Consider the following 19,101-nt stretch of genomic DNA (forward strand, 5'->3'; position numbering starts at 1 on the left):
ATATAAATACTAATGAAGCCTTAAGTGCTATTACTATAGGCAAGCTTATGAATTCCAAATCAGCATTGTACTTTTTTTTCCCCCAAACACTTTAAATGAAATTTGAGTAGTGAGTAGGGGTGGGGCGGGAGCAAGCTGGAAGGTGCTGGAGAGAGGGAAGGTTAAAAGGAATGAGGAGAAAAGAAACAAAAACATCCTCACTACCTCCTCATCCTGCCTTAAGTGGAAATTCCAGCTGGCTCATTTCAAGAGGAAGTTACTGTCAGTGGTGGAGATATTTAGGTGTAAATTACTGGAAAGATCAAAAGCAAGGTTTTCATCATTAAGAGAAGCCTTAGCATCGTAGAATTTTCACATCCATCTTTAGAAAGAGAGGACAAAGACCACCAAGGAGCATGCAATCTTGAAGAAAAATGATGTTCCAAAAGCTGGAGCCACATGGGGTAACCCTATTAATCACAAGACATGCAAACAAGATCTGACAGTACAATTTACAGGAAAAGTTGTAGTGACCAGCACACACCATGGGGCAGGGAGCCCACAGATTTTAGTTGTGGATGAGGCACACTAGAGCACTTTAACTGGAGATTCTATTTTAAAGAATGGCTAAGAATTTGGTTTCAATCCCGGTGGTACATCTTACACATGCCAAATTCCTCAATCCGCTACCCAAATCAGAAACAGAATTCGTCTCCACAGAACTTCTCAGATTGCTCAAGAAAATATCGTTTCTGTCCATCAGAGTGAAGGAAACAGGACATGACATCAGGCTCCGAGCCAGATCAAAGCTGTCCTGATCAGCAAATTAGATTTTCAGACTGTCTCAGGATGAGTAGCAGATGTGTTTTTGGACTCTACAAAGTTAGGGGTGTCATCTTCATTGGTGAGAAGGGCTGGGTATTGTTCAGGCCCAGTCAGGCTTCCCCTGAGAAGAACCACCACTTTTTCTCATCCTCAGCTCTTATTTCCTAATATTTCACATTTCATTACTTGAACTGATTGGATCTTTTATTTTAGCCTGTTGATGTGATTCTCCAGGGAATCTCAGCTGAAACTGACTTAGGCCAGACGTGACAAGGCTTTACAGCAAGCCCACAATTTAGATTTTCTGTCTCCCTGATATCTTGTGATCGGGTTTATTTTGAAGCTGCCATACTGTCTCAGTTCTGTTAAAAGAGCAACTGAACAGATATTTTTAAAACATGCAATGGTTCTACTGTCTGTTAGGTTGAATTTGTTTCTGGTGTTGATTTTGATGTGGAGTAATAATGTGCCAAAAAAGCTGTTTCAGACATAGCAATGGGGGAGAAGGGCAGAAACAAATCTTAAATGTGTCCATGAATAAAACAGAAGGAGCTGATTTATTAAGCACAGGAAAATAAAAAGGAACCGCAGGCCAATTAAAGTTTTCTTTGTTTACTGAAGTCACAAAATGGGGGGTAAAATTCAACCTTGACTGACAGCTCCACATGAAATCCCATTCCTGTGTTGTTGTGAGAATTAATAAATGTGAAGTGAAAACTGAGGTTTGCTTAAAAATGTGAAGTTGTGCTCACTAAAGAAGACTCCATACGAGATCATCTTGGCCTGTTCATTGTGTTTAGGTCAGAGCGAGGCGTGAAGCAGAGGTGCACAATTCATTTGCTGACTTGAACTGCTGATGTCAAGCTCCTTTACCTTTTGTTTTGTTTTGTTCTATAAACACTTCCACTTCTAAGGGATCACTTCAGGGTCACTTCTTTATCAACACTCCAAACAAAACCCGCATGAACTTATAATCAGCCTGAAAAAAATACGTTTGTCTGTGACTATCCCATCCAGGGGCTGAAATACAGTTGTTACTCTTATGACCACTATGGCGATCACTAGGAACTCTGACCCTAACCCACAACAAGCATCATGCAACACGTGAGGCAAGGCCCAACAGGCACAGAAGTGTGCACACTTGTGTGTGTATAATAAAACTACATTGCAACTCACAGAGACCCTAGCAGGGAGACACACTGTTTATTAACTGAGGAGATGGAGGTTCAGAGAGACCAACAAGGTCAGAAAAAAACAGGTAGTCACTGGTAAGAGCAAGGGAGTGATTCCAGCGCACCAGCAGCAAGGGGGTGAAGTGGCTTGGAGTCCAACCCCAGTGGCAAGCAGTTACAGCCATTCTCCTTAAGCCATTATCAAATCTTATTAGGAACTTTCTTTTATTTTTTGAAATCATCCTCAGAGACTATATATACCAAACTTCCAAAAAAACACATGAATTTTCTAGTCTCTTACTCAAGAAAAATAATGACATTTTGCAAATCAAAAGGAGAATGATATTTCTCAAATCAAAAGGGAGATGACAGAGAGAGCACAGTCCCAATGCAGATGGAGACTGTATTTGAATAATGAATTGGTGGTGGGGGAGGGCAGGGGTGGTGAGCAGGATATTTCCTGCTTAGGAACATTAAAAACAATAAGATAATTCCTCCACATGGAATTGGAGGTTCAGGTCATCCCTGAGAGACCCTAGGCAGCAAGTTTGTTTGGAACACAGAAAAATAAAATGACATCAGGCGAGAGTTGAATAGACCATCGATTCTCTAAACCTTGGCTCACAAACCTCCTCCCAGGAGGAATATGATGGCCCCCATATTCCAATGACTGAGACAAATTACTACAGGGAAAAAAAGTCAAAGGCTGAACTTGTCCCAAAGGAAAAAAGATAATTTAAAGAGGGGAGTGACTGGAGGGAGAGAGAAGTTTTATCTCTAAAACAGAACATGGAGGAAATTTTGGAAGGAAGGGTTACAGAGTTTTTTTTTTTAAACTCTTTGGCCCTAAGGCAGGCTATATGGACAGCTTTATCATGGAGCAGTATTCCTGCTGATACTTTTCTATGCTAAATACATTTTTACCAACCTACCAGAAGTGTCCCTTAAAGAAACAGAGTAGCTCCCTGTCTTCTATGGCAATAAAAATAACCCCTGAAGCATCCATTCTTCCCAGTGTCTGATAGTTATTTATGCAGGGGAGTTTATTAAGTTCAGGCTCTGGGAAGGAACTGTAAGTAGTTTGCATTCTGGTGCGAAGAATGGACAGCCAAGAGAATGTATAATATCATGTTAAGTAGCTCAGAGGACACTAGAAAGAAAATTGAATGGGATAAAAGAGAAGTGTGGAGGAGAGTGCTTGTTTTAGGGAAAGCAAGGAAGAAAATCTGCTATGAAGTGACATTTGAGAAGAGACATAAATGAAGTAGGACTGGCAGAAGTGTTCCTAACACAGGGCAATCTTCACACGAGAGGGCCCAGTTTGAATGGCACCCACAGGCTCCCCTGCAGGGAGATGCTGTGCTCCAGGGACTGGAACCATTGTCTGAGGACAGACTAAGGAGGCTATGAAAAGGTCGAGCGGCATAAATTGTAAAATGAAAGGTAAACGATACTGGAGATAAATATTTTCTAAATCACTTATTTTAATCACCATGAAAAAACCCTACAAACCCCAAATAGTAAGCAAGTGCCATTCCTGCATGTAGACACACACTGGCTGTCTCCTACCTGTGTCTGGGACATGACAGCACATTGGTTACAGGATGAGCTTGGGACCCACTGGACTTGGCTTGTGGCCCCAGGCTCTACCACTAACAACTTCCCTTTCTTTTACCCTTTCCAGCTTAATTTTCTCCTCTGTGAACCTGATCTCTCCACATGGAATTCTGAGGATAAAAATGAGAGGCCATCTTTGATGCACAAGGTGCTGTGCTGGGCACTCTCTGTAATGCCACGAGTATTAAATTTATGGCATATTAATAGAAAAATAAATATATTCCATGTCTGACATGAAATAAAATGGACAAGGTGCTATTAACCAAATTGTATTATTTCATAATAAGGCTTTATAATAATCATTCATTTCAAATGATTCTGTTTCTCCTATAGAGGAGCTGCTTCTTGTAGTAAACTTGATATTTTGGATGCCTCATTTGGTAATAAGGTACAAGGCCATCAATGGCCTAAATCTTTTGAGGCATGAATGGAATACCAAACTTCACAACCTCACTAAGTGTAGTGGCAGGAAACCAAGAGATAGAAACCAGAGACTTGGCTATGTTTTGAAACGCAGGGCAAAGTTTTCCTGTCTGCACACCATGAAAGGGCCTTCTGTCAAGGACAAGTAAAATTTATCTAACAAAAGTGCTTTCCCAGAAGCAGAGGGATCTGTCCTTGCTCCTGGATTCTTTGTGTCAGCCTCAGTCCAAATCACAAAGGTACTCTATGAGTGAAGAATGACAACTGCGCTTTTCTGGAGAAACAGCAAATGACAAAAGGAAATGGATGGCCCGAGAAGAGAACTCCAGCACAAGGGGAGACACTATGTGCCTGTGACTCTCAATCACAGATGCCACTAGCAGGACACAGGCATCTCTGGGAGGACTGTGGGCATCTGGTTTAAAAAGTCCAAAAGGGAAAGGTCCAGCACAACTCAGGTCGATTTGTCATTCTGACATCGAGAGAGAAAGAGGGTCAGCTGGACCACAAAAAGGCTGATGTTCCCAATTCGACTCGCATTCGAACTGTTAACATGTTCACAAAGTGTCTTTCTTTATGGGGCGGGTAGAACACATCACAGTAATTTGGGAAATGGGAAAATGGAGGTGTAGGAAGCACTTCTGTTAACAACACCAAGAAAAAGACCAGCCGAGTTTCCTAGGCTGCGGCGCTGCCATAATTTAGGGAACAATGGCAGCAGCTACTACCAAGCGCCCCTCTGCCAGGACTGTGCAAGTGTCTTACAACTCAGAGTCATCAAACACTGTGAGGCTGTGCTGGTGCCACCACCATTTCACAGATGGGAAGCCAACTCCTGCAAAGGAGTTCAAAATTAGGATCCACATTAAAGATTTGGGCACCCCCAAATCAGATTTTTCTTGAGCATCCTCAGTCTGAAGTGAGAGATGAGGCTAATTTGAAAGTTACATTTTCTCTCCCACTGAGGATAGTTTGGTGCTCCAGGCAAAAGAAGAAAATCTGAGCACTAGAGAGAAAAATGAAAACTACTAAGTTATTCGGTAGATATAAGCATAAGTTCATTATGTAAAGTGAGTCAATAAAGTTTTGATACCAGAAATAGCAATCAGGGCAAAACAGAGGACCTGAATCAGGCTATGAAGTCAGAGTAGCTGTCTTTCCTCTCATGCCCCTTCCCTAATCATAGAAAGGATCAATCTGTCATCCCAGGGAGAATTGTAAAAGACCACCCTGTCCTATGGCTCCTAGCAGATGTCACACAACTGCAGAAAATAGCAATGGAGGTCCTGGGAATGTCAAGTCCAGGGAGTAAATCTCATGGCAGCTGTCTTGAGTCTGTCTGTCCACATTGTGTTCTCCCATTCAGGGACCCGGCAACCCTTCCTTCTTTAATATATTTCCCATTGATTTTAAGGATTTTCTTGTAAGGGAGGAATTTGTGGACCAAAACAAAACCTCTCTCTGCAGTCACTCATAGCAGATCATTGGGCCAATGGGCACATTTACTCTCAGACAATGACAAGTTTGCCTTAAGACGCCTTCAGACACAAAAGTCACAAGAAGAGAACTTTTCTCATTTGAGGGACTTTTCATCAAGGTTTTCACCATTCAGACTGACTGAAAAGAGGACCCTGAACATGCCTTCTAAGAGATAAGGTCTTTATATTTCAAAGTAAAAGGTATATTCTTAGATGATAGCATTTCCATAATGAAATTAAAATATCATGGAACATCACTTTCCCATTAAGAAAGCCATGAAACATCAAGACCTGCTCATCTCTGTAATTTTTCCTTTCATGTTTTACAATGTACCATGGAGCTATGCTTATTCATGAGTGCCAGAGGTGCTTAAAGGCGGGCTCCTGTATATGTCATTTAACCCAGTTATTATAGAAGAGTTAGAGAAAGATGGGGATGGACGGGATGTAATTATGAGTAGGCTGTTTTTATTTAAATCTGAAAAATGTAACTGGAAAAGGTAGTTAAAAAGTAGGCAAAAACGGCCCTCCCTGGTGGCGCAGTGGGTTAAAACACTGCACTGAGAAGCTAAAACCACTTCCGCATGAGTTCAATTCCTGCCTGCCCCAGAGGTGACCACATGGCGTGGCAGACCTCTGCTGACCCGCCCGCTGCTCCCCTCAGCAGTGTACTTTGTAGATCTGCCTGTTCTGCTCCCCACTCTGTCTCTGGTGAAGCCTCTCACTGCCTCTGAACCTCTGGCCTATACCCCAGTTCTGTATGTACAAATAAATAAATCTTTAAAAAAAAAAGTAGGCAAAAAGTCTAACAAAATCTTACTATAAACAGGAATCAAGAGGAACCCAATGGACATGGATGAAAAATTCCATGAAGGTGTTAGGATCCTATTACTAACTAGACTTTTGCTTTGGGGGGGTGGGGGGAAGTTTGTGAGGGTATTAGCAAAGTGACCCAAACCTGTGCGAATCTATAAGATCTAAAAAACAGGTCTTGGCTATAAGCTAAAAAGGTATCAACCTAGTAGCAACCTAGTTCCACTTTAGAAAGACAAATCCTATAAAAACACAATCAAGAAATCATCGAAGTGCAACGGAGTTTGAAACTAGGATTCGCAGTAAAGATCTGGACACCCCAAAAGTCAGATCTTTCTTGAGTATCATCAATGAGTCTGACACTATGCAAAGTATCTTTTATTTACTTCCTCACTGAAGTAATACTGAAAAGTCCTGATTTTCAGGTAAGGCTATTATCCAAAGTTACCCAGGCAGTTCAATAGCAAAAAAAAAGTCCAAGCAGGTTGTTCCTACAACCTGAACTTTTAAACTATAATGCTGTCTGCAGAGCAAGCAGGGCATGCTGGGAAACTTATCACCTGGGGCTTCTGAGTTTCTCTTTCAGGCAAGTTGTACTGCCGCCTTAGAAAGGCAACTTTTGTGTAGAATTAGCTTGTGTTAAGTATAGTCTAAGTGGAATTCTGTCTCCTTAAAATTTTGCTTTCCATACTGCAATAACTGTACCAGGAAACCAAACCAATGAAGATAATATGGGGACAGAGTGGTTGGGTACTATTATGAGTCCGACATAAATTCTAGTGTCTTTTCTGCTATAATTCACAAGTTGAACATGAAGCATCCATTGTCATCAATAAAACTGACCCTTAATCATGTCCTGGACCACATTAAATGCTGGGCGAGAATGACCAGGACAAGCTTTTTCAGTGAATTGGTAACCAAGTGGTGACATATAAATGTATAACATGTGTGGGTTGAGAAATCAGCTAATCTGATTTTTATTTCCATATATTCCTTGTGCATATAATTTAGATATTCATAGTTTTTCTTTTGTATTTCAGAGTGAAAGACAGATAAATCAATCATGACAGGCAGGTAAGGATTACGTACTATTTTCTTATCGTAGGACTCTCCACTGCTGTAGGTCGTGGCCAGAGTGGAAGAACATTCTTCCAGGTACCAAGGCTTCTTTCCACTTTCAGCTGTGCTGCTGATGGAGATGGTATAGATGCTGTTGGTGTAGCCATCACAGGAGCAGTGGTCTTTGCTCCTTCCACCATTGCCTGATGCCCAGACGAAAACAGAGCCGAGGCCTCTCCGCCCCTGTTCATAAACATAAGTAGTTAAATGAGGGAAGACAAGATTATGAAGCTAGATGAAGTGACAATCAAAACCGACAGAATAGCACCAAATATTTACCGGAAGGATGTGATGCTGAATTGAAGCTGTTTTTTTGAGATAAGAGGAGTTACCATTAAAAACTTAACAACCACAACAACAAAAATCCACTAAAATAATCCCTTTTTCAGAATAAAGTAACAAACACATCACTAAAGAGGATACTAATGACTAACTTTTATTAGGTACCTACCATGGACTGAGCAATTCTAAATGTTTTATAAGATATAAACAATGTATTGATTTTTTTTTAAATAAGATTTATATGTGCATTTAAGAACTGGGGTACAGGCCAGAAGTGTGGAGGGTGAGAAGATTCATGAGACAGAGTGGGGAACAAACAGGCAGATATACTGAAAAACCCTGCTGAGGGGAACAGTGGGCTCTGTATTGATATTTTTAACACTGTGCAACTGGTACAATTTCTGTCCTCATTGTATTGAAGAATGAGAGATTAGTTAAGTAATGTTTGTAAGATCCATAGTAAATTCTAGGACCAAAATTTGAATCAGAGTGCACTTGGATTATTAGTTGTCAGTCACCATATGATACGGTATTAAATCTTTATCCACATGAAGTGGTGCTCTTAGCATTCTCATTTGAGGTATGAGGAAGATGAAGTGTAAAGAAGATTATGTACTTATCTTTCTTCTAGATTTGCGCCTCCCTCTGCAGGGCACTGACACATATTATGGGGTTGTTAATGGGATCTAACAAAAATACAAGGATTTCAAGATCAAGTGTGTTTGGAAAACTGGGTTACACATAATTGGTCCTTCCCCTACTGAAGAACTGCTGAGTATTTAATAAGTGATCTTTTTTTAGCCAAGTCTTCGATGTCATCAATGAAGCCTGGCATTGAGCTCTAACACCACATCAATCTCTAAGTTCTTTCCAGACTTAGTGGTAGAATTCGAACTGAGAAAGAAAGGAGGCATTCCTGGTCCTGTGTCAAAGGAAGGACATATATTTTGACCCAAGATCTCCCTGGAAGTCCAACTGAGAGAGAGAGGCTTCCTCAGAGGTGGGCACCTGTAGGTGTGCTCTGACAGCATCCACTCTGGAGGAACAATGACACTACTACTGGTCTCCTATGGAGGTTCTCTGAGTTGCAAGAACAGTTAGTTGAGAGGACTGTGGGACAGAATTGTCTTGGCCATGTCCCTTCCAGACAAAGGAACTTCTAAACATATTTTACTTTAGAGAACTTTTGCAATCAGGTCTATTACCTGTTTCATACAAGGTTAGGAGATGAAGTCAACTCTGAGTGGCAAATCTTGACAAAAATGCAGATTTTCCGAAGGTCATGAAATAACGAAGTAGAATAAATCATAGATGTATTCAAACATAATGTCTATTTGGTAAGATGCGCTCTTCAGTAGAAGACAGATAGAAGCCAAAGTGAAGAGTAGTCCTGGGAATATATATAACTGAGGAATTTTATTATTTTAAAATCACAAGGTAGATTACAAGACAAGTCCAAATCTATCACTTAAAAATAAAGTCAGAACCAAAGATACATAGCTATTGATGACTGAGCCTCTTTCTTTCTCCCAGTTCCTTACTTTCTGGTCTCAGGTGGTGGGTAAAGTATTTGGGACACTGTCTTAGAATTGCTAGAAAAAGAGCCAAGGCAAGAGGCCTGAAAAAGAATCTGGAATATCTGTGATAAACTTTCTCTGACCTCAAATCCTCAATGAAGAGTATTTATGACATGATTTGTCAGACCTGAGCATAGAGTTTTTTTATCCTTCAGTGTGGAAAAATTCAATATAATTATACACACACAAATGGGAAAAATTCAGGAAATGAGACAGGACAAACTTCTGGATGCTTACACCACTAGACAGCTGGGCCTGGTTTACCATCCCTGTTTCCATCAAAACATCCATGAAACATAGAAGATGCAAAAAATTACCATGTCATCATAAATGTAGAATTTTATTCAATGCTTTGCCAGTTTTTAGAGGGAATTACTATTCATTATGTTCTTGATGGTCAGATTGAGAAGCTCTGGTGACAGACAGTTTGAAGACAAAATGACAGCCAGAGAAGACGGAAGAAGATGTCAGTGGGTGTCCTCTCTAACACACACTGAGGGACTGTGTTGCAGGCAAAATATTTGATCTCATGGGAGCCTCACTTGACAAATAAACATATGAGCTAATATAAAAACCTACCTGGTTTAAATAGAACTTCAACACATAACAGATTAACAACCACAAAATAATAAAAAATCACATGTAGCACAATCACATATCTTTGTAAAATTATGACTATGTGTCTATGTATAAAAGTCAATGACGGGCCCTCCCTGGTGGTGCAACAGGTTAAACCACCGCATTATGAATCTACAGCAGCCTCTGCAGCATGAGTTTGATCCCTAGCCAGGGAGCTGACCCACATGGCATAGCAGACGTCTCCTGACCCGCTCACTGCTCCCCCCAGCAGTGTATTTCAGTACATCTTCCTGTTCTACTCCTTGCTCTGTCTCTGGTGAATTCTCTCATCCCCATGCCACACCTCTGATCTGCACCCCAGTTCTGTATGCATAAGTAAATAAATCTTTAAAAAAAAAGTCAATGAGAAGATCTTCAAAAACAAATTTGACTTTGAAACAGTATTTTATGACAAAATGTTTGGAAGGCACTTCCATATCCAAATGTAGTTATAAGTGTAAGAGAAATGGTAAGAGCATGGTCTCAGTTTAGGGAAAAAAAGTGTTTTTTGTGTGTGTATGTGTGTATGTAAAGGAAGTGATGTACATAATATAAGCACAAAGCTACTGAGACATAACAAAGTCACAGATAAGATGAGTGAAGATTTTTGTTTTCTTATACCACCCTTCCATGACTGTGTATTATACTTATCAATAGAAACAAATATCTGAGGGAAAACAGAGGGCCAATTCTTAAGAGGTAATAATTTTACTTAGTGACCAAGAGGGGTTTTATACCCAGAAGGTTGGTTGTACACTAAAGACAACAGAAGCTAACGTTTATAGAAATGTACCATGTGCCAATCACTGCCCAAATATTATTCTGCATGATCCAAGTTTATATCATGATAATTTTACAAGTGAACAAACCAGGGCACAGAAGTGCCAGAGGCAGAGCTTGAAATCCAGCTGGAGCCAAAGCCTGAGCCTTTAACCCTTAAAAGTGGCATAAAGAGAACTAGTTGTTGCTGTACAGTTTTTAGCCAAGTCTTCAATGTCATCAATGAAGCCTGGCATTGAGCTCTAACACCACATCAGTCTCTAAGTTCTTTCCAGACTTAGTGGTAGAATTCGAACTGAGAAAGAAAGGAGGCATTCCTGGTCCTGTGTCAGAGGAAGGACATTTATTTTGATTCTAAGGTCTCCCTGGAAGTCCAACTGAGAGAGGCTTCCTCAGAGGTGGGCACCTGTACGTGTACTCTGACAGCATCCACTCTGGAGGAACAATAACACTACTACAGGTCTCCTATGGAGGTTCTCTGAGTTGCAAGACAGTTAATTGAGAGGACTGTGGGACGGAACTGTCTTGGCAATGTCCCTTCCAGACAAGAATGATGTCACTGTATCAAATATATCTAAGGGAATTATTTTACAACTGGGCATGGTGAAGGAAAACCTCAAAGGACAGTATGGGTTTAATAACTTCCTTCCCCACCGACTCAGAGCTGCAGAGACTTGGGCGGGAGGAGAGTCACTGAGGTTGGAGATGAGAACTGATCAGGACACATACCAACCCTTGCAGGGAGGAAGTCTGGGAATGTGCTCAGACTCCAGTCTCCTCCCACTCCCCTCCTTCTTACACAAATTCCATTGGTTCAACCTCACCAGAAGCTAGAAGAACTGGGGACCCCTAGACAGAGACCTCATAGGGAATATGGATCTACTGTAAGGGATTAGTAGCTAGGGAGCCTAGGTCATAGGAATTAGTATCTCTGAATGAAGAGCTCATGAACGAAAAGCGAGAGAAGATCTGGAGTATCAGATGGGAAATACTTTGTGTTAAGAACCAAGTTTGTGTTCCCCACTCCAAATTCAGGGTGACTCTCTGATTCTCAATGTGACCATATTTGAAGTTGTGGGTCTGCAAGGATGTGATTAAAGTTAAATGAAGCTCTAAGAATAGGGCTAAAACCTAACAGGACTAAATTCTTCGCAAGAAGACAAAGACGGCCCTCCCTGGTGGCGCAGCGGGTTAAAGCACAGCACTAAGAAGCTAAAGCTACTTCCGCATGAGTTCGATCCCCGCTGCCCCGGAGGTGACCATATGGCGTGGCAGACCTCTCCTGACCCGCCTGCTGCTCCCCTCAGCAGTGTACTTCGTTGATCTGCCTGTTCTGCTCCCCACTCTGTCTCTGGTGAAGCCTCTCACTGCCCCTGAGCCTCTGGCCTGTACCCCAGTTCTGTATGCACAAATAAATAAATCTTAAAAAAAAAAAAAGAAGAAGAAGAAGAAGACAAAGAGCCCCTGGGAGTGTAGGCACAGAGGAAAGACCAAGTGAAAAAACAGCAAGACAAACGGATGTATGTGCAAGCTAAGGAGAGAGGCATCACCCAAACCCAATTCTCCTGACATCTCAGCCACATGCAGATTTCAGCCTCCAGAATGGTGCGAAATGCATTTCTATTGTTTAAGCCACCCAGTCTGTGGAATTCTGTTACAGCAGCTGGATTTGACTAAGGCAAGGTGAGGGTAGGAAAAAAGAGTGACCTGTCTCCACGGGGGTCACAGACTATCTAGCCAGTAACCACTGTATCTATGAGGCAATTTCGCATACTAGGCAGGGAGGTATGGTTTACACTAAAAGTCCCAGAAACAGACAGGCTATATTTGAGGACTGAAAATGCTACAGAGACAGCTGCTGAAGATCTTTGGGGTTAATCTGAAACAATTAGCAATTCAAAAATTTATTTATTACAGATGCACAGGCGATTTTGATTAGTGTGCAAGATTCAGAAAATTAAAACATGTGGTAGAAAATAAATCTGCCAGTGCTCTAAAATTCTGTTGTTTAAGAATCAAACCTTAAAGTGGGATTTAAGGAGAATTTAAGGAAGGTGGGGCAGAATATTGTAAATAGAAAAGAATCCTGAGATATATTTTTCCAAAGTGTTGGAAACAATATTTTCTAGTTTGGTAAAGCAAAACGATTGCAATTAGTTATTTAAATATGGCTTTGCATGAGAAAACAAACAAGAAAATCTTCCAATTTAATTAGGTACTAAATTAAAAATTAGTAAAATCATGGCAAATATATTGTAAAATCCACATAGGATGCATTTGACCAAGTTCAAATATTCACTTTTATTTGATTCTAATTGTGCATGTGTTTCTCCTCACAGACACACTGCAATCAACTTATAATTCCCTGTAAGCATTACTAGTAAGACTAGAAAGGAACTAGACTTTTTTTTTTTTTTAAAGATTTATTTATTTATTTGTACAGAACTGGGTTACAGGCCAGAGATGCGGAGGGTGACAGAATTCACCAGAGACAGAGCGGGGAGCAGAACAGGCAGATCGACGAAGTACACTGCTGAGGGGAGCAGCAGGCGGGTCAGGAGAGGTCTGCCACGCCATGTGGTCACCTCCGGGGCAGGCGGGGATCGAACTCATGCAGAAGTGGCTTTAGCTTCTTAGTGCTGTGCTTTAACCCGCTGCGCCACCAGGGAGGGCTGGAACTAGACTTTTTATGGTTCAGAAGGTCAGGAAAGGTTACATTATTCTGGATTACAATTAAATTTACATCCCAAGCCAAATTTTGAGAACTGTAGGGTTTGATGAAACCAAATTTCTCTCATTAAAATGGTGTGATAAATTTTCAGCCTATGTAGTTAGATATGCTATTTTAATTATTACTGTAACCTCAAGTATTGCTTAGGGAACATTTTCAAAGGGTAATGAATAAGTTCCTGAAGGCTTCTTACAATACAAAAGGAAGAAGATAAAAACATCTGGCAACATGTGACTGGACAGTGTGCTAGGTGGTTTCACATATATTAGTTAACTTAGAACAATACTGGCAAATTAGATATGCAGTGTTACAGAATAGGAAACAGAATGAGGTGGAGATAGGAAAGGAACCCTCCAACAAATACCTTAGACACTAACCAAATGGAGACATACATTCAACAACTTTTGGATGAGGCAATTTCATTCACCCATTATGCCTTCCAAGTTCAGCCTGAATACCCAGTTTACCAAGCCTTGAGGCTCTTCTCTGTTCCTATTTCTGATACTCAGTGAGAATGGAGCATAGCCCTCTATGGAAATAAATGTGGTTTGTGAACAAAGGGGCTTCAGTATAGAAGAGGCTGGAGAAAGGCAAGGACACCTATGAAAACTTGGTAGCTGAGATATGAAGAGAAAATTGCTCATCTTAAAGCTCAAGGACATTCTAACTAGCATTTCCAAAGTCAAGCTTGTTCCATAACAGAACAGGGTTTATGAGGAAAAACAGACCTGGGTTTGGAAACCCAATATTAAGGCAAAATAAAAAGAGCAACAAAATTTTGAAAGGTATTTGCAGTGCTTACATAAAATGGCTGGTCTCGATTTCTAAAATACACATACACATACATTGCTTTCTAAAGCAAAAACAATTAACTCTGTGAAGCATTATCATCAGTATCCTCTTCATGTTTCACACGAAGAGGAAAGCCTTGTTAGGTGACCTGAGCAGTAATGCAAAAAGAAAGAAACCCACAATTGAAAACAAAACAGCAGCAGATGGGTCATACTATGCCAAAGTCGTGGAAACTACACTGGTATAACTTGGTGGCACAAAGATTTTTGAGAGATAACGCTAAGGGGCTGTAGTCATAAGACAGATGTGTTAAGACATCCTCATCTTTGAGGGAGCACTATTTTTTTTTAAGCCAGAGACTTGTTTTTTCTACTCAGTTCATTTGTGCAAGATGAGGATGGAGGAAAGAAATTAACTACAAGAGATCGAATTGGAACTAGAGAATAAAGTGGGCCATCGTTTGCCACCAAACCCCAAAGAAATCCAATGAGATAGGTATGAGATATTTTTTAAAGGAGTAATAGAAGGGAACTTACATTCTGAGGGTTAGGAATATAGAGATTAATTCCCGTTTCTATCTGGGACAATCCTATGCCAAGGTGTGAAATTTGTGAGGCCACTGCAGTACCCACATCCAGAAAATACAATGCAGACAAGGTATTTTTAATGATGTATTCTAGAAGCCAGAATACCGGATGTAAAGAGTATATAAGTTTTACTTGATTCCACTTCTCCTCAGAATACTTAATTACTGTGCTCACAGAATTACTAAGGCAAAGAAGAACTACTTCAGTGTTTCAAAACCAAACTGTCATTAATTATGGTTGTATGGCAAGTTGAAGGTTGCCAACAGCTCTGTCATTCCAATGGTTTCCAAACAGGAATTCCAGAACTGGAAATACAATGGAAAGTAACAGCTTCCCAAAGATGATTTCAACAAGTGACCTCCCCAACACCTGTGGAGATGCAGCCTTCCCTCACCCCAGTGCCTGCCCCTCCCCACTGTTCTCACTCTTTCCAGGGGAAGGCATCTTTTGCCAGAACTGCCAGGGGGCATGACATCAGATACAAGGAACAATTGTCTAGACATCTGCAGTCTGACTTACCAAGACACTGCATGAAGTGTCTTCAACATCCTCCTGCTATGCTACTGAGCCTGTCAAAGGCTGGCTGATGGAAAAAGATTGAAAATACAAATGCAGTCATTTTCTATTTCTCCTGGGGAAAAAAATGTAGTGAAAAGAAGTCTTTTGTGAATAGTTATCTATTGCTCCCCCATTTTTGTCTTCCTGCCTTTCCACATGTAATAGGACTTCCCTCTCCTCTTTCTCCCCAACTCAGCCCTCATCCATCTTAGCTACTCCACATCAGGCTTTCTGGATTCTAATTTACTGTATACACCATAGGCAGCTATGCCAAATATATTAAGCAATTTTTCATGTTCTGCTGATTTTTTAATACACTGAAAATATTAGATGCAGTTATTAGTGATCATATTAACTTTAGCATACACAAGTGAAAATCCATTTTATATGCTTCCTGAGCATTACCAAATGTAACCAAGTTGACTTTAAAAAGACTGGAGAGCCCAATAATGATTTTGGGATCACTTGCTGCAGATGATAGTTGCAAACACTTCTGGTAAAGTAACAAATTTTTATTGTTGCTTACACTGTCCATGGAGGGTCTTCTTGTGAGATCATCTGCATTCCTATACAGCAATGAGCAGCCTGACACACTAAACTCAGGGAACCTGAAGGTCACTTCAGCTACCCTTTCTAAAAGGACATAGTTAGGCTTCAGGTGACCAAAGACTAGTGTAAGGAACCATTTATCAGAGCTGTGAAGGTGGGATGCCCCAGACCCCCAGGTTGCCAATGAGGAGCTACTTTTATGCTTATTGCATGAACATAAGGGACAAAAACTGAACTGAGCTGCTTTCCACTGCAGAAGATCAGTTCAGTAGAGCACCAACGGACAGCTGTGCAGCGTGCATGGCGTCCTCAGAACTGCCCTTGCTGCCCAAAGCTGCCACTGAGGGCGGCACTTGACAGTTTCTTAAACTCTGTCACCCACGGGCATGAGGCGTGAGTGACCCTTGGGTCCTGACAGCAGTAACACAATGGGGTGGACTTCTTTCCCTTTGTTTATACTTCAAATGTAACTTCCAGAGGAAAATCAGCCTTTCATGGAGAAAGGGTAGCAGAATATCTAGGAAGTAATATAAACCAGATGTGTTTGTATTAATGGACATAAATATGCTTTCAAACAAAGATTTTTTTTTTCCTGTCTTACCCTAAGATATTCTGCACATTTAGGAAATTTACATAAGAAAAAGTTGGAACTGAATAATGTGCTATGGGTATTATTTGGCCCTAGACACATAACAGGTCCACACAATGAAATTATTATTATTATTTTTTTTAACATAAGGAAATGAAGTTAGCAGAGTTAATTAGCAGTAGGGCTTGGACCAGAAAGACCCAGTCTCACCTCCCCACTGACTAGTACTGGCACTGGTCATTCCAAAAATGTTTAACAAGGTGGCTTATGGAGGCACTGTTAATAACAGTGGATTGTGGGGGGAAACCCAGCAAATGACACCTTTCCTGCCTTATGCTACTTGCCAATCAAAATCCCCAAATAACTGCTTTTACTGTTTGTATTTATGGCCCATTCATCTTGGCCATTCCCTTATTTTGTGTCAGACCTTGTCTTCTTCCTCATCTGACTCACAGAAGCCTCCGCTGGTAGTCTGAACCAGTCCAAGTCACATCAGTACCCCTGAATTAACAGTATCTATTTTTCATGATCGCTGGAGTCTCCTTCCATTTGACATTTACTTCTGCTCACTCTCACAGTCCACACAATAAGTTCTGTTGAAGTGCTTTCCCAAGGCATGGGGAATGCCAATGCTGGTTAAGGAGGAGAAGCATGCAGAGTACATTTCCCACTCTTCATTCCAAGTAGCTAAAAAATATCCATGTGGACCTCATATACTCTCTGAAATAATCATAAGCAATAATTAACAGCATCCACCATTGCAATATTCCCATTTGGGGAGGGGAAAACAAAAGTCATTCTCAAACCTGCCAAAAGTTTCTACTTCTTGGAGCAACCCACATAAAAGACAAAATTGTGCTCAGATTTTCAGGACAGTTGAATCTATAAAACTGAGAAGGCCATTTCCAATATTAACATTTATGACCAATTTTGAAGCTGCCCAGAAAGATACCATCATCTTTAAATTTATATTGGAGGAGAAGAATCTGAAAAATTCCTTTCATAGGAATAAAAACATTTATTATTAACATGGGTATGAAAAGAATTTATTGTAAATGTTTGGAAAGGCATTTAGAGAGGAGGATGGAAGGATATTCTAGCAATCATGAAAAACTGATACTGCTAGTTCAAGGGTAATGATGTGGCTTGGAGTGGTTCAAACTACCAGCTCAGTTCTGACAGGGCCAGCAGGATGCTCCTACTAAAAGCCCATAGTGGGGCCCTCCCTGGTGGCGCAGCAGGTTAAAGCACAGCACTGAGAATCTAAAGCCGCTTCCGTATGAGTTCGATTCCCGCCTGCCCCAGAGGTGACCACATGGCGTGACAGACCTCTCCTGACCCACCCGCTGCTCCCCTCAGCAGTGTACTTCGTCGATCTGCCTGTTCTGTTCCCTGCTCTGTCTCTGGTGAAGCCTCTCACCGCCCCTGAGCCTCTGGCCTGTACCCCAGTTCTGTATGCACAAATAAAATAATCTTAAAAAAAAAAAAAAAAAGCCCATAGTGGGACCTGCATGTACAGGCCTCTACTCCATGAGGCCATAGCCTTGAGCTCTTGTGGAGTCTCTGCTGACATGTCTAAAGTAGAGAAAATCAGCTTTTATATTTTCTTCTCATAAACACAATCCTAACCTGAAGCAAAGCAAACTTTGAAAAAATTATAACTAATATGAAGCTTATTTGAAAGGTTTTTTTAAAGATGCATCAAGCACAGCTCCTTCTCTAAGTAGACCAGCAACTATTCTGAGCCCTTTATAGGTAAGGTCCCAATCAATCTTCACGACAGCTCCATAAAGTATTATAGTTGTCTTTTCTGAGGGAAATGGAAGCTCCAATAATTTAGTAAGTTTCTCAGGTCAAAGGGCTAGTGAGAAACCAAACTGAAATTTTAACCCAGGTCTCTATGGCTTTAAGACCATTTGTCTCCTCAAGCTGCATCCACTGATGAAGAGAAAGAGACTGTATCCGTGGTATTTAGAATATGCCAAACTAATTGCCTGGATGGTAAGTTTTCCAGGAGTTCAGAGAAGAGAGAGAGCCATATTGCTGTGGCTGTGTTTATGTTCATGACCATAACTACAGCTACCATTGCCTGAAAGATAAGTGTGCATGAACAGCCTCAATTTCTCTCTTGACAGGAGCTGATGTCTCACAGAACACAGTGGTAAAAAGCACACGCTTCACAAGCAGACAAATCTGAGTCTGAACCACTCTGCTTTCTAATGGCCAGGTTACCTGTTTTGCCAAGATTCTGAAAATTGGGTGAGGTCCTAGAAGTATCATCCCCATGGTTATCCAAATTAATAAACATGATCATGCATACAATCCAGAAAAGGAAATTTGATTGGTTTCTTCTTAATGAAGAGGTTATAAGTGAAAAAATATGTATAATAAAAACCACATATACTTTTAAAATTATTTGAATATTATAACCTAGTTCATTTTATCCTTGCTTATTACACAGTGCTCTTTCTTTACCACCTATCATGCTTTGTTGAAGGTAACTAATCTGTTTGTTCTCCCCAATGACTTTCTCAAATCTATGTTTGGAATCACAGTTCTGGATTGGTATAGACCTTAACTTGACCTCATCCAATTCCTGTATGATTTTATAT

The 19,101-nt window shown here is 40.7% G+C and overlaps 1 protein-coding gene across 1 annotated transcript in view; it reads right to left on the reverse strand.

Moving 5' to 3' along the window:
• PCSK5 (proprotein convertase subtilisin/kexin type 5) overlaps window positions 1–19,101 on the reverse strand; it is a 272,056-nt gene that overhangs the window by 91,811 nt on the left and 161,144 nt on the right. Inside the window, exon 8 of the mRNA XM_004677562.2 lies at window positions 7,397–7,609. Within this exon, the coding sequence (XP_004677619.1) occupies window positions 7,397–7,609 (213 nt within the window). The remainder of the gene's footprint in view (window positions 1–7,396; window positions 7,610–19,101) is intronic.

This window comes from Condylura cristata, unplaced genomic scaffold (genome assembly GCF_000260355.1).
Source record: "Condylura cristata isolate star-nosed mole 26May11 unplaced genomic scaffold, ConCri1.0 scaffold00006, whole genome shotgun sequence".
In the NCBI taxonomy this organism is placed as follows: Eukaryota; Metazoa; Chordata; class Mammalia; order Eulipotyphla; family Talpidae; genus Condylura; species Condylura cristata.